We start from the raw sequence: 16,763 nt of genomic DNA, 5'->3' as shown, positions 1-16,763 counted from the left end.
TTTTCTTTTTTTAATGTGTCTTTATTTTATGTATTTATTTTTACGTGGTGCTGAGGATTGAATCCAGTGCCTCACACCAGCTGCTCTACCTCTAAGCCCCAGCCCCAGCCCTTTCTCCCCACTTTCCAAACGAATAGAGCAGCCCACTTTGAGACTATCGTTTTAAATATTATTAAATAGTTCCCTAATCTTCATTGATTGTCTTTTCATTCTCAGTCTTACATATCTTGTTGTTTTAATTATTATTTTGTTTGTTTTGAAAAGAGTATGGAAAGAAAAGTTTAAACAAGCTGAAAAAAGAAAACTTGAAGAAACAAAGGAGTTACAGGTAACATTTCAACTTTCTAAACTAATTTAAAAAGGAAAGAAACATGCCAATAAAGATATAAAGGGCTGGGATTGTGGCTCGGTGGTAGAGCACTTGCCTAGCATGGGTGAGGTACTGGGTTCAATCCCAGCACCACATAAAAACAAATAAATAATAGTAAAGGCCACACACACACACACACACACACACATATAAATTTAATTTTTCAAATATTTATTGTATACTGATTGTGTACAGAGCAATATCATATAGAGAATAAATATAAAGAATTGTTGCTGGGTATGGTGGTGCATACATGTAATCCCAGTGACTGAGAAGATTGAGGCAGGAGGATTGCAAGTTTCAGGCCACCCTGAGCAACTTAATGAGACCCTGTCTCAAAAAATAAAAAGGACTGGACTATAACTCAGCACTAGAGCACCCTGGTTGTGTTCATTCAGTAACACCCTCCCCCACCCAGAAAAAATGTTAAGATCAAGATTGTGATTTCCATGCTGGGATGTAGCTCAGTGGCAAAGTGTCTGCCCCACGTTTGCACAGTTTCAAAGCCCTGGGTTGGACCCCCAGTTCCCACTCCCCCACAAAATTGTATGTTGGTTGGAAAATTAAAACGTAAACAAATTATCTTATTAAATTTATTTTGGTTTTACAAAAAATACAGGGACAGGGAAGGCCAAGGTGAATAAGTACAATTAGCTCTCAGCTTATAATTAAAAGACTGCGGTGTGATTTGGTTACATGGAACCACATGAAAATGCCACTTTTATAGGTTAAAAAAAAAGGTTCATCACTGGCAGCTTCATGTGGTTCATTCTAATGCAATGAAAAGAATGTCAAAAATAGAGAAGCAGGAGAGAAAAGGGAATAATTAACTTTGAGGAGGTAGTTATCAAGGATGACTTCAAAGAGAAAGAGCAAGTAAGCAGAGTTTTGAACAGTGAATAAGAATTTGCTAGACTAACAAAGTAAAATTTCTAAGTAATACCATGTTACAAATAGCTTGGATGTCAGAGAATTAACAAGTTTCATGTAGTTGGAAATTGAAGTTGGTACAAAGTTTAGACTTTAGAAAGATGTAAGATTCAGATCATGATGTGCTGAGGAACTTGTATTTAGGGGGTTGGAAGACACTGATGGGTTTTAAGTGGAAGGGTAGCAACATGGGCAGATGATGTTTTCAATAGATTCTTCTGTTAGAGTAAAAGGTAGATTTGAGGAGGAAGTGACTGATGGTGACAAGCACTGTTACTTGTTTAGGAAGCTGTTGCTGTGGTTAAGAGAAGAAGACAGCTTGGCATAAGGCATTGTCAATAGAAATAGTGGAGGAGTTGGATTCAGGAAATTAAAGGAGGTAAAATTCATAGGATCAGGAGTTATTTTAGATGTGTGTATTGATAGAAATGGAAAAGTCAAGCCAGACCTGGTGGTGCACATGTGTAATCCCAGTGACTCGGGAGGTTGAGGCAGGATGATTGCAAGTTTGAGGCCAATCGGAGCAACTTAGTGAGGCTCTAAGCAACTTAGCAAGACCCCGTCCCAAAATTAAAAGGGCGGGGGATGTAGCTCAGTGGTAAAGTGCCCTTGGGTTCAGTCCCCTAGTATTCCCGTGCCGATGCCTCCCCGCTAAAAAAAAAGGAAAATCAAGAACAACTAATAAAAAAAAAAAAAAAAAAAAAAAAGAATGACTCCCGAGCTGGGTGTACTGGTGCATGCCTATAATCCCAGCAACTTGAGAGGCTAAGACCGTAGGGCAAGTTCAAAGCCAGCCTCAGCAAAAGCAAGGCATTTAGCAGCTCAATGGAACTGTCTCTAAATAAATTACAAAATAGGGCTGGGCACGTAGCTCAGTGGTTGAATGCCCCTGAGTTTAATCCTGGTATTCCCCCTGTCCCCAAAAAGACTCCCAGCTTTCAGAAATATGTGCATTGCATTGTGAAATTATGAGGTTATTCTAGTGATAAAGGAAGAAGCCAGATGACCGTGAGTTGAAAAATGACAGAAAGGAAATAGAACCACACATAGGAACTCTTTGAAAATGAGAAAATTACAGGGAGAAGGGCTGTAAGGTTGAGTAAAGTTTGATTTTTTTGTTTTTATTTCTTTAAAGGGTGGGAAAGTACTTGAACATTTTCATTGAAATCAGAACTCTTTAGTGGAGTGAAATTCTAAAAGAGATTGGAGAAGATGAGTCAAGAGCAAAGGTAGTGGCAGCAAAGCTATTTCAAATAAGTAGCAGGGGAGTATTTTAAGAATTCAGGAGAATGAGGGAAAATTCCTTGGGAATGACCAGTCCATCCTTATAGAAGTGGTGCAATATGAGGTTGGCTTTGAAGCTTGAGTCAGAATTTGATAAGCAGAAAAAAAGAAGAAAACATTGTAGGAAGGGAAATATGTGAGAGTAAAGGAGGGAAAGTTTAATATGCCCTCAGAAGAGACTGTGTGGATCAGTTTATTGGAACAAGCAGCTCATATGAGGCCATAAAATTAGAAAGAGATGTTATGGGTAGTTTATTAAGGACTTTAAATTTTATCCAAAGGAATTAAAAGGGCATCAAAAAGTGTGTGTCCAGCCAGGTGCAGTGACGCATTCCTGTAATCCTGGTGGATCGGGAGGCTGAGGCAGGAGAATCATGAGTTCAAAGCCAGACTCGGCAACAGCAAGGCGCTAAGCAACTCAGTGAGACCCTGTCTCTTAAATAAAATACAAAATAGGGCTGGGGATGTGGCTCAGTGAGCATGTGGCCCTGAGTTCAATCGCTGGTAACCCCCCCCCCCCCAAAAAAAAAAAAAAAAAAAAGTTTGTGTCCAGGGAACTGACATTTTCTTTTAGGATAATTAATATGGTATAGGATGGAAGATTGCTGAAAACAGAAGAAATTGTTAGGGTGATCCAGTAGTTCAGAACTACTGCTGCAGTGGTTCTGGTGAGAGTTTATAAGGGCTTAAATTATGCCAATGGCCCTTGATAATGCAACAAAAAGAACTGGTTCATTCTAAAAACAATCGGGCAGTAAGCATAGACACAGGTGATGCTGGGTTGATATATAAGTGGACTGATATATAAGTGGACTGAGGTTTGTGAAGGACAAAGAAATGTCAAAAGAACTCAAAAACTTTGAGTATGATGGTACAGTCACAGACAAATCACAAAGGAGAAATTCTAAGAAATATTTACTCTTTTTTTTTTTTGGTGCTGGGAATTGAACCCAAGACCTTGCTCATGCTAAGCATACCCTACCACTGAGTTATGCCTCCAGCCCCAAGAAACCTTTACTTTATTGAGACTTCACAGAGAATGGTTCTAATGGTTAACTTGATATTCATTTTAGGTGAATTTAATAATTTCATGCTGTGGTTAAGATTATTTTTTTTCTGACTTCTACCAGAAAGCTGGAATTACATTTCAAATGGCCAACCACTTGCCAAACCTTGTTAATCTCAATGAAGATCCACAACTATCAGAGATGCTGCTGTATATGATAAAAGAAGGAGTAACTACAGTTGGAAAGTATAAATCAAACTCAAGCCATGATATTCAGTTATCTGGGGTGCTGATTGCTGATGATCATTGGTATGTTAATTTTCTAAACCAAAGGTCCCCTACTTGTTTTTCAATAGACTTCCATTTCTTATTGATGTGGAGTTTCCTTGTATGAAGCATTCATTTACACTGATTCTTTGCAGTACTTCTTCAAATCTATCTTTTTTAGCCAGGAAAAACACAGTGTTGTGTAAGGATAGCAGGTGAGTTACTCTCAATATAAGATATAATGTAATGTTCCCTGTATTTTTGTTTTGGTGTACTTGATCTGTTGGTTGAAGGATAATTTATTTTCTTAGAATTATGATGGGCATAAAAGTAAATTTGCATCTATCTAATGTGGTAGAATAGTTAGATTGACCTATTTAAAAATTTCGTTTTATGTTAATTTTGTTTACATAAGTGGAATGATTCTTGTATATATTGGGATGATAGTGTTTATAAACTTCTTTGGTTTACGTTGTGTTTTTGAGATTCTTCCATGTTCATGCTTCCCTTAAAGTATTACATTTATATGAATTATCTGTTATTATAATCTAGTCTATTTTGTTCATAGATATTTGGGTTGTTTTTAAGTTTTTGCTACCACAATATTGCTGAGTATTCTTGTACATATCTCCTGATAAAAATGTAAAGAGTTTCTTTAGAGCAGTTTCCCAGATGGTAAGGTGATATATTGACCCTAAGAGTTCTCAGGGAAGCTTGTAAGAACTTGGGAGGCCTGACCCATCAGACCAGAGAGCAGTCTATTTTCCCCAAGCTGCTTGATGATTTTTAAAGTGTGCTATAATGATTTTTAAAGTTTAGAAAGTGTGTATTAGAGATATTAGGTTGTAGGATATGTGCCTATTCAAGTTTACTAGAGATTTGCAAATTGTATTCCAAAATGATTATCAGTTTCTATTCCCATTTCACTGAATGTTCCTCTTACTTCTCCTCATCACCAACACTTAGAACTGTCAGACTTTTTAATGCCAATCTGGTGGATGTCAAACAGTTATCTCACTACGGATTCACTTTGCATTTCCTCTACTAGTAATGAGGCTGAGCCTGTTTTTGACTTGCCTTGTCCTTTGTGCTTTTAAATTAGATTGATTTTGTTCTTAATGATTTGTAAGAGTTCTTTGTATAATCTGGTTGCCAATCTTGGTAAGTTTTATATGTTGGAAGTATCATTTTTTTTTTTTATCTTGAGGCTCATCTTCCATACTCTTATGCCTTTTGATTGATTCAAGTTCTTTTTAAAAAATTTGTATTTTTTTATACCTTTATTTTATTTATTCATTTTTATGTGGTGCTGAGGATTAATCCCAGTACCTCACATGTGCTAGGCAAGTGCTCTACCACTGAGCCACAACCACAGCCCTTGATCAAGTTCTTAATTTTATTTCAGTACCCAGTATGAATATTTTCCTTTATTGGTTGTTAGTGTTTTTTTTTTTGGTACCGGGGATTGACCTCACAGGCACTCGATCGCTGAGCCACATCCCTAGCCCTATTTTGTATTTTATTTAGAGACAGGGTCTCACTGAGTTGCTTAGTGCCTCACTTTTGCTGAGGCCTCCAGCCGCTGGGATTATAGGCCTGCACCACCACGCCCAGCCCTACGGTTGTTAGTTTTGTGTTTTCTTTAAAAAAGGATATTTCTACATTGAAGTCATAAAAATGTTTCCTTAATTTTTCTTCTTGATGTTTTGAAGTTTTGTTTCTTATTTACAGCCTTAAGTAGTCTGAAACTATTTGTTGTGAAGTAGAGATCTAAATTTATTTTTCATAGGAATAACCAATTCTTGTACCTTATATTAAATAGTATATGGCTTCTTTTGTGTTCTGCAGTGCTTTTACGAAAAAACTCTAAAAAATAAAAATAAGAAAGTAAAAAAAAACTCTATAATTATGAGATGTGTTTCTTCTCACTGACACCCCATATTCTTAATTGCTTTGGCTTTATAATTTGTCTTTATATCTGATAGGACAGTTGCCATATGCTTCAAGTTCCTCTGTTCTTCTATTAACAAATATAGTATTATTTACATCAGTGGCAAAGATACAGAGCATACCCCCGAAGAACTAATAATGTGGTAGACAGCTGGGTGTGGCGGCACATACCTGTAACCCCAGCAACTTGGGAGGCTGTGGTAGAGGATCACAGTTCAAGACCAGCGTAAGCAATTTAGGTAGACCCTGTATCAAAATAAAAAACAAAAAGGACTGGGGATGAGTGGTAGAGTGCCCCTGAGTTCTATCCCTAGTACCAGAGTTGTCGGGGAAGAAGTCCACTGAGGGGCTAGGAGACTCTTGCCTAGGGGCTGGGGCTGACTTGCCTTGGAACTCCCTACTTCCTCTTTTAGTGCATTTGTCATTGTTTTTTTTACTCACTAGACTGAACTCTGTGATAGCTGGTTTCATATTTATCTTCACTGATGACACACATCTGGCTCATGGGGTCCCCATGAATAAAAGACATCAGTATCAGTACTCAAGTGTAGATGAGTATTACATACTTAGTGAGAGGGAAAAATTCACTTCTAGCCCCAAAGAAAAGCTTCTTAGAGGACTCTAGTATGTAAATTGAGCCTTGAAGGATGATGGAGACAAGGGAGAGAACATTCTACGTTGAAAGAATGACTAAAAAACGGAGGAAAGCCTTTATTATGGCAAAGTCAGGGTCTTGGTATGGTTGATTGTGAGATGAATTTTTATGGGAAATGGTGGCAGATGAGAGACTGGTGACTACAGCCAGACTGCGTGGGGTCCAGAATGCTAGGCCATGGAATTTGGATGATAGAGTAGATAGAACTAGGAAAGGGAAGAGTTCGAATAGGTGAACATTGTTTAAAACTTTGTCTGGCTAAGGCACTAAACTTATAGTTAGTACTCTATGCTGCATAGACGTGAACTGTTTTTTTTTTTTTTTTAAAAATATTTATTTATTTATTTTTAGTTCTCAGCGGACACAACATCTTTGTTGGTATGTGGTGCTGAGTATCGAACCCGGGCCGCACGCATGCCAGGCGAGTGTGCTACCGCTTGAGCCACATCCCCAGCCCAACGTGAACTGTTTTTCCCAGATAATTTTTTTTCTAGATGTGTTGCTTGAATGAACTATTATTCTTTAATACTTATTACAGATCTTGGAGCCTAATCTGTAGCTAGTCCTTTGGTTAGGACTTAGCTTTGGCCACCATTTTCTCTTTCTGTCCAGTTAGCTCTTTGGAATTTCTTTCCTATTGTTCAAATAAAAATACTCCAAGGAATATGTGGCCTTTCTAGCTAATTTTCCATTTTCATCTTATAGTCAGGATCCATTAAATTAGATGACTAAAGAATATGCTTTTATCTCCCTGTCTTTCCTTTCTCTATAATATCTCACTTCATGAGGGAAAAATGTTGTTTGTTCCATTATTAAAGTTTATTTATAAAGCCAGAAACTTAGAAAAAATAAGAACACTTAAAACCATTCCATTCATAGGTAAACATTGTTAATATTTTAATTTCTTTTTCTTTAATTTTTTAATGTATTTTTTTTCATTTTTGGGGAAGGCTTTTACATTTTTTTTTCTTTTTAAAAATAAGTTAAAATGCATACAATGAAAATTCTTCCTATAACTGGTGGATAGAATTGCTGGAGAGGGTAGACTTTTTTCACTAAGCTTCGAAATCTGGCTGAAGGCTTGAAATTTAAAGGAAAATAAAATAATTTTAAGTTATTTTTACTACAAACTGATGTGAACTTTTAACGTGAGAGAATAACCCAAGCAGGATTATCCCATCTGGCCTTTTCTTAACTTTTCAGAGTATCCTGTAATTGTAATGTGTGTGCTTCTTATTTTAACAGTACTATCAAAAACTTTGGAGGGACAGTGAGTCTTATCCCAGTTGGGGAAGCCAAAACATATGTAAATGGAAAAGATATTTTGGAACCTACAGTATTACATCATGTAAGTTGATGGGTGCTACAACATAAGAAACTGTTTGACTTTGGGCATGGTGTTTAATTTCTTTGAGTTGTAGTTTTCTCTAGTACAAGGGAATTGAACTGGATTAAGATTTTTTTTCATTTCAAAAACTCTTTTTCCTATTAATTCATTAGTTGCCTTCTTTGGTACCAAGACAAAACTTATATTACTTCAAAGCAGTAACTGGAGAACTGAACATGGACAACATTATTATGTGTCTTCTGAAGACCTAGCCTTTGGAAGCAGGCCAGACAGGGTTAAAATCTGGGCTCTGCCATTTGCTGTGTGACCTTTGGCTACTTAGCCAGATGATTGAATGATCTCACACAAAGATAATTTTTAGAGCATTATTAATAATTACATCGGGAGAACTTGCATAAACAAGTTATTGTAGGCAAACCCAGATGTATGTTCACTCTCTATATATCCTATTTTTCAGGGATAGTGGAAGATTAAATAAAACAATTTGTTATAGTTTTAAAAACATTGCCTGAAAAGAGTAAGCTCTCAGTGAATATGTGTTGTTATTATTTAAGGTCTGTTATTAAGGAAACTTTTTAGTTTCCTCTTTCCCAAAATTGGGATAGCATGTATCTTATTGAGTTTCTGTGATACATAAATGAAATTTTATACTCTCTGTCTGTTTCAATGGGTGTGGGTGTATGAAGTGCTTGACACAGTTTTTGGCGTATAGAAAGTAACAAATGAGTTGCTATGATTATGTTATCATTAGTAATACTAATGATTACATTATCATTAGTAGTACTAGATTATTTTGAATTGTTGACTAATGGTTTTTCTCGTGTAATTTTTTGGTTCAGACGTACTTCAAGTAACAAATTTTTTGGTGTGTTTTAGGGTGATCGGGTGATTCTTGGTGGAGATCATTATTTTAGATTTAATCATCCTGTTGAAGTCCAGAAAGGGAAAAGACCATTCAGTAGAGATGCTTTTATAAGCGAGGGTCTAAAAGACTTTGAATTTGCCAAAAATGAGTTACTTTTGGGACAGAGATCACGGTAAGTATTATTATTGTTGTTGTGAAATATTAAGTATGTGAGAAAGGTCTACAGTGGAGTTAATCACATCATGGTAGTTTCCAGGAGTTAAGTCTTCGATTGCTAATTTTTAGTGATGTACATTTTTTTTCTCTTGGTACATTCATTTATTCAATGAGCATTTATTAAGAATCTATTATGTGTTTGTCACTGTACCAAGTGCTAGAGATACAAAGAAGAATAGTTGAAACTTATCTCCTGTCCTGCAGGAGTTCATCATCTCATAGGACTTACGGATAGTGGTGCCACAGTCTTGCACTATGTGATGTGGAAGTTTAGGGGGTGACACCTAGTTTCTACCAAGAGTCAGTGAAGGTTTGTAGGGGATGAGAAGATGTCCCTGGAACAGAGTCCCAAGAGACTAATAGAAGTTAGCCCCTAAGAAGACTGGGGGAGTGGACATTTATTTTTCTTATCTTTTGCCTCAGTTTTAATTCATGCATTATTGTACTATTTCTGGCTTAAGCTGTGTTCTTGTTAGCTGAACGGTAAGGTATACATAATGAACTGTGGAAGAGTGGACTTTATCTTAAAAGGAGGAGAATTGTTAAAGAATGTTAAGCTTCCATGCAATTCCCCTTCTCCCTCCCTTTCCTTTCCACCTCTCTTCCCTATATAGAGGTAATTTTCTTCTCATGCTCTTCCTCCCTACCCCATTTTGAGTCACCTCCCTTATATCAGAGAAGACATTCAGCATTTGTTTTTTTGGGATTGGCTAACTTCACTTAGCATAATCCTTTGTTATTCAGAATACAAGTATGAAGATGTGAGGGGGGAAAAAAAAGAAGTGGATCACAATAGATTGGGTAGAGAGAAGAGATGGGAGGGGAGGGGAAGGGGGGAATAGAAGGACAGCAGAATACAATAGACATTATTATTACTGGCGTATATACGTGACTGTATACTCAGAAAAATGAGAAATTATATCCCATCTGATTCAAATGTATGCTGTATCAAGATCATTGTACTGTCATGTGTAACTAATTAAAACAAATAAAATAAAATAAAAATAAAATAAAAAATAAAATAAATAATATCACCTTAAAAAAAAAAAAAAGAATGTTAAGCTGATATGAGACACTCATGATTAGAGTCAGTTTTAGAGATCACTCTGATCCACATCTGAAGGGTGGATTAAAGGTAGAGCAAGATTCCAGGCCTCCAGAGCAGTTGAGAGATTCGTGAAGAAAGGTAAGAGAAGTGTGATTGGGTAGGAGAAACATACAAAGGAGGTAAAATCAACAAGTCTTGTTGACTAAAGGCCAGCAGGAGGAGGAATCAAGGTGACTAGTAGGAGTGGGCGAATGCTGCGTGGTAGTCTTTTAAAAAGCCCAAGCCTACTTTTTACCCTCTTTAGTTTTTTTTTTTTTTTTCCCCTTGGTGGTGTCATACATGTAGCTTAAAACTTAGCATTGTAGCCATTTCAAGTATGCAGTCCAGTGGCATTTAGTGCCTTCACATTGTGCAGCCATTACCACCATCCTTTTCATCAGCCCAAACTGGAGCTGTATTCATTAAGCAGTGGCGCCTCACTCTCCTTTCTCCCTACTTGTGGTAACCACTAGCCTTATTTCCTAGTGACATTCTTACTCTTTTTCTATGCGCTACAGTGTTAAAATATTGATTTTATGGGAAGAAAGAAGCTATCTTATTCTGTAATCATTGATTTTTTTCTCTTGTATATTGAGAAGTGATATAGCTGATTTAATGTTTTGACTTATCAAAACGTCAGATTATTACAAATGATTGAAAATATATGATACAATTTCTGCTTTATCAGCTCTGGTATCATGTACTTGCAGTCATTTCAGTATTTTCTTAATCTATGACCCAAACACAAAAAGAAGTTATAGAAATATGAAGTCTTACTTTGCTATATCCATTGTTTAGTCTAACATAAAATACCCTTATTTTCTGTTTATTATAATGCTAACTTATAGTATTTACTGTAATGTTTATTATAACATTTTATATGATTTATTTTCCCTCAGCTTTAGAAAAATGTATTCATTCACATATCAGGCATTTGCTGTAGAAACTAAGTTAAAAATAAGCAAATTTTCATTCTACATATTTCTTGTGTGTAAATAATTCTAGAGCCAATGAAAAATTTAAGAACACTGTTGAATGTCGGAAACTTTTACAGTTTAATGTTTGTTCAATGGAAAACATTTTAATATGATCAAGGACTGCTCTGATATATACAGAATTCTTGACAGCGTATTCTGTAAATATTTTGCTCCTTTGTAGACTTGAAACTGAAATAAAAGAGGCACAGTTGAAGGCAAAGGAAGAAATGATGCAGGGAATTCAAATTGCAAAAGAAATGGCTCAGCAAGAGCTTTCTTCTCAAAAAGCTGCATATGAAAGCAAAATACAAGCCCTGGAAACAGAACTGGTAATATGCAGAATTGGGAGTGCACCCAAAGTGATGTGTTGATTGTATAATTGATTGTCCTTCTAAAGGAATTGGGGGAGTATCAGAGATTAGAGAGAGAGCCACAGTGAGGCCAGGCCCTTTTTAGGAAGTAAGTTGGTAGAAAATAATGACTACTGGGGGAAGAAGAAAATGGAGAGGCTTTTGTCCTCTCCACTTGAGATGTGTCTTCTCTCCATGGCTTACTGATAATTTCGCATTCCCAGAAACACATTTTAGAGGAGAGTACTCTAAAAAGTTTGACTAATGACCTTTCTTTTTAGTTAGATGAATTAATCTGAATGAAACAAAGTACAGGACTTTCCTAATAGTAATTTCTTTTGCATTGATAAAGGGAAGGACTTTTGTACTTTTGGGAGGTAAAATGTTTTTGAAAAATGCTCTGCACTTTTTCCTCAGTTATTTTTTATTAATGTTCTTTAAAGAGAGAAGAATCTCAAAGGAAGAAAATGCAGGAAATAAATAACCAAAAGGCTAATCACAAAATTGAAGAATTAGAAAAGGCAAAGCAACATCTTGAACAGGAAGTATATGTCAACAAAAAGCGATTAGAAATGGAGACTTTGGCTACGAAGCAGGTAATTTCATTTTAAGTTTGCTGTATTCTGAAGGGAAGTTGAATTTTCTTCCTTCCTTCCTTCCTTCCTTCCTTCCTTCCTTCCTTTCTCTTTCTCTTTCTCTTTTTCTCTTTCTCTCTTTCTCTTTCTTTTTTTTTTAAAGAGTGTTTGATTTGAATATGAAACCACAAGAATGGGGTCCTAAGTTTATACTCCATGTATGCACAATATGTCAAAATACACTCTACTGTTATGTATTTCTAAACAGGACAAATTTAAAAAAAAAAAAAGTGTTTGATATCTTAATAGGCCAGAGACAAGTCCACGTCCCTAAGTGAGAAACGGCTCCTCTTGCCTCACGCTCACACATTATCACACAGGTGTTTGGCGGAGAGCATTCTTATTTCCAGCTAGTTCCATCCCAGTTTTCTCTGTATACATCTACATCTGTCCTGTCATCAATCATGCCAGATAATGTAAAGTACAATCATAGTTGGGCTCAGTGTATAGTAGGAATGTCAGAATGAAACATTGTCTGCCCTGGAAAGAGCAGCAAGCTGGAATTTCCTAATAAGAACTTACCATAAGGCATTCCATACACCAGACTTGCCAGCTTAGTCATTTACTTCTATCATATCATCAAGGACAGAAGAAACTTTTCTAGGACTGAAGGATAAAATAAAAATATTACTGTTAATGTCTTTTGTCAATTTACTGACAATATTTTTTGCCAGTTTTTATATTAGTGGTTCTTAAAGTGCAGTTCCATTATCAGCATCATCTGCAGATCCGTGAGAAATGTAAGGTTTTAGGTCCCACTCCAGAACCACGAGTCAGAAACACAGGGGTCAGAGCCCGGAATTTGTTTTAGCAAGGTCTGCAGGAGATTCTGATGAATACTGAAATTTGAGACCAGCTGTTTTAATCTTTACTTTGGTTCCTTATATCTTAAGGTTTTATTCTGAAATGGCAATTTTATTTCTCTTTCTTCCATGTTTGTGGAATGGAGATGGGAGTAGGGTTGGAAGAAAATACTCCTAGTAACTCCAAAGAAATGTCAGTACAGTAATAACACTACTCGACAGCTCAGGACACTAGTAGCTAGTGAGCCACACCGGAGAGTTTGGAGAAAAACATACCAATGCTTAAGTCTTTTTTTTTTTTAATTTAATTAATTTCTTTTATTTATATATGACAGTGGAATGCATTACAATTCTTATTATACAAATAGAGCACAATTTTTCATATCTCTGGTTGTATACAAAGTATATTCACATCAGTTCATGTCTTTATACATGTACTTTGGATTATAATGACCATCACATTTCACCATCATTTGTAACCCCATATCCTCTCCTTTCCCCTCCCACCCTTCTGCCCTATTTAGAGTTTGTCTATTCCTCCCATGCTCCCTCACCCTACCCCACTATGAATCAGCCTCCTTACATCAGAGAAAACATTCGGCATTTGGTTTTTTTGGGATTGGCTAACTTTACTTAGCATTATCTTCTCTAACTCCATCCATTTACCTGCAAATGCTGTGATTTTATTCTCTTTTAGTGCTGAGTAATATTCCATTGTGTATATATGGCACATTTTCTTTATTTATTCATCTACTGAAGGGCATCTAGGTTGGTTCCACATTTTAGCTGTTGTGAATTGTGCTGCTGTAAACATTAATGTGGCTGTAGTAGTATGCTCTTTTTAAGTCCTTTGGGTATAGACCCAAGGAGAAGGGATAGCTAGATCAAATGGTGGTTTTATTCCCAATTTTCCAAGAAATCTCCATACTGCTTTCCATATTGGCTGCACCAATTTGCAGCCCCACCAGCAGTGTATGAGTGTACTTTTCCCCCCACATTCTTGCTAACACTTATTGTTGTTTGTATTCTTAATAGCTGCCATTCTGACTGTAGTGAGATGAAGTAGAGTAGTTTTGATTTGCATTTCTCTAATTGCTAGTGATGATGAACATTTTTTCATAAATTTGTTGATTGATTCTATATCATCTTCTTAGAAGTGTCTGTTCAGGTCCTTGGCCCATTTATTAATTGGGTTATTTGTTTTTTTGGTGCTTAGCTTTTTGAGTTCTTAATATACCCTGGAGATTAGTGCTCTATCTGATGTGTAAGGGGTACCACTGCTTAAATCTTGAAAAACAATTATTTGGAGGCTATTTGTGAATTTTTAAAAAAAATTTTTTATTCATTCAACAAATTTTCTTGAATGTGCCTTTTTTTCAGCACTCTTTTTTTTCTCTAAAGGTTATTTACTTCCTATAAGCGGAAAGAAAAAGATTAATTTGTGCCACCAAAAATTCCTAATGATTTTGTGATGAAAAAAATCATATTATTAAGAAATTTTATAAATCATTAAAAAAAACCTTTTGTGTTTTAATAAGACATACTAACCATGAAATGAATACTATCATGAGGTTTAATTTTATTGTGCTACCATTATTCATCTATTTTTTAAAAATAGATTTTATTGTATACATAAGGTATTTAACATGATGTTATAGGATACATCTAAATGATAAAATGGTTACTGTAAAAGAAGCTAATTAACATATTTATCATTTCAATCTGATTTTATAATTTCTCTGCCTATCTTCATGTGTGGGTCTGTATGAATGAATATCAATTAGGCTTTAGAAGACCACAGCATCCGCCATGCAAGAATTCTGGAAGCTTTGGAAAAGGAAAAGGAAAAAATTGCTAAAGAAGTACAAATTCTACAGCAGAATCGGAGTAATAAGGATAAAACTTTTACAAGTGAGTATGTGTTGATTTTAGCAGACATTTTCTAAAGTTATATATGTTATTACATATAATGACTAAATGTTGGTTGCCTCTTTTTTTTCTTTCTTTTTTTATGGTACTATGGATTGAACCCAGGGGTGCTCTACCATTTAAGCTAAATCCTTAGCTCTTTTTTTTTTTTTTTTTAATTTTTTTTTATTTTGAGACAGGATCTTGTTAAGTTGCTGGGCTGCCCTTAGATTTGTGATCTTCCTGCCTTGGCCTCTTGAGTCACTGGTATTACTGATGTGCACAACCACACCCAGCTGTTGGTTGCCTTTATATAGTAAAAGTGTTTTATTCTAGATGTTGCCACTCTTCCAAGCTTCAATAAATTTGTATGAATTTTTTTTAGAATATTCAATTTTTAGATTACTTAATTATATGAGTTCAATATATGGAATATGTTCCCCCCCCAACAAAAAAATTATATTTTGAAATTCTAACTCCCAATATGGTGGTATTGGGAGATACAGCCTTGGTAGGTGTCATGAGAGCCCCGTCCTTATGAATGAAATTGATGCCTGTCCTTATGAATGAAATTGATGCCTGTCCTTATGAATGAAATTGATGCCCTTATAAAAGAAATCCTAGAAAAACTCCTCATCCCTTCTACCAACCAAAGATGTGACAAGAACATGATGGCAGTCTTCAACTCAAAGGAAGGCTCTTACCAGAACCCAGCCATGCTAGCTAGCACTCTGATCTTGGACTTCCAGCTTCCAAAACTGTGAGAAATAAATTTCTGTGGTTTATATGCCACTCAGGCTATGATAATTTGTTAAAGCAGATCAAATAAAATAATAAGCAAATGGTAAACAAAATTCCAAGTATTGTTTAATGTACAACATAATTTTTAAAACATATATTATTATAACCCTAAATCTTTATTTTATATCTAGTTGTACTAATCCTGGGCATTTTGTTTACTTAGAGATTTTTTTTTCTAGCTTTACTGAGGTATAATTTAAAAAAATACATATATTTAAGGTATACAATATGTTTATATACATTATGAAATGATTAGCATAATTAAACTAATTAGCATAGTTAATAGTATTCAAATAATTGCCATTGTTCTTTTTTTTTTGTCTGAATATGTCACAATGAACTTCATTATATACATAATTATAATGCACTAATAAAATCATAATAAAAAGTTGTCATTATTATAGAAATTTCTATTGGACAGTTCTATTCTTGAGTTTATAGTATGAATCTTTAACATCACATGGGTTCTGAAAATGAAATTATATTAAATTTTTTTTTTCATATTTTTTTTAATTGGTTGTTCAAAACATTACAAAGCTCTTGACATATCATATTTCGTACATTAGATTCAAGCGGGTTATGAACTCCCATTTTTACCCCAAATACAGATTGCAGAATCATATCGGTTACACATCCACATTTTTACATAATGCCCTATTAGTAACTGTTGTATTCTGCTACCTTTCCTATCCTCTACTATCCCCCCTCCCCTCTCCTCCCATCTTCTCTCTATACCCCATCTACTGTTATTCATTTCTCTCTTTGTTTATTTTCCCATTCCCCTCACAACCTCTTATATGTAATTTTGTATAACAATGAGGGTCTCCCTCCATTTCCATGCAATTTCCCTTTTCTCTCCCTTTCCCTCCCACCTCATGTCTCTGTTTAATGTTAATCTTTTCTTCCTGCTCTTCCTCCCTGCTCTGTTCTTAGTTGCTCTCGTTATATCAAAGAAGACATTTGGTATTTGTTTTTTAAGGATTGGCTAGCTTCACTAAGCATAATCTGCTCTAGTGCCATACATTTCCCTGCAAATTCCATGATTTTGTCATTTTTTTAGTGCTGCGTAATACTCCATGGTGTATAAATGCCACATTTTTTTTATCCATTCATCTATTGAAGGGCATCTGGGTTGGTTCCACAGTCTAGCTATTGTGAATTGTGCTGCTATGAACATCGATGTGGCAGTATCCCTGTAGTCCGCTCTTTTAAGGTCTTCAGGGAATAGTCCGAGAAGGGCAATAGCTGGGTCAAATGGTGGTTCCATTCCCAGCTTTCCCAGGAATCTCCATACTGCTTTCCAAATTGGCT

General features: G+C 35.6%; 1 protein-coding gene across 2 annotated transcripts in view; it reads left to right on the top strand.

The window, feature by feature from the left end:
- Nucleotides 1-16,763, top strand: part of Kif14 (kinesin family member 14) — a 60,359-nt gene that overhangs the window by 17,353 nt on the left and 26,243 nt on the right. For both annotated transcript variants that reach the window (XM_015483801.2, XM_048809601.1), the window contains exons 13-19: nt 265-328; nt 3,715-3,899; nt 7,708-7,810; nt 8,687-8,847; nt 11,137-11,284; nt 11,749-11,901; nt 14,528-14,654. In XM_015483801.2, the coding sequence (XP_015339287.1) occupies nt 265-328; nt 3,715-3,899; nt 7,708-7,810; nt 8,687-8,847; nt 11,137-11,284; nt 11,749-11,901; nt 14,528-14,654 (941 nt within the window). The remainder of the gene's footprint in view (nt 1-264; nt 329-3,714; nt 3,900-7,707; nt 7,811-8,686; nt 8,848-11,136; nt 11,285-11,748; nt 11,902-14,527; nt 14,655-16,763) is intronic.

The sequence above is a fragment of the Marmota marmota genome, unplaced genomic scaffold (assembly GCF_001458135.2).
Source record: "Marmota marmota marmota unplaced genomic scaffold, marMar, whole genome shotgun sequence".
NCBI classification, from domain to species: Eukaryota; Metazoa; Chordata; class Mammalia; order Rodentia; family Sciuridae; genus Marmota; species Marmota marmota.
The sequence above is the reverse complement of the archived record's forward strand: the minus strand, read 5'-3'. Positions and strand labels throughout refer to the sequence as shown.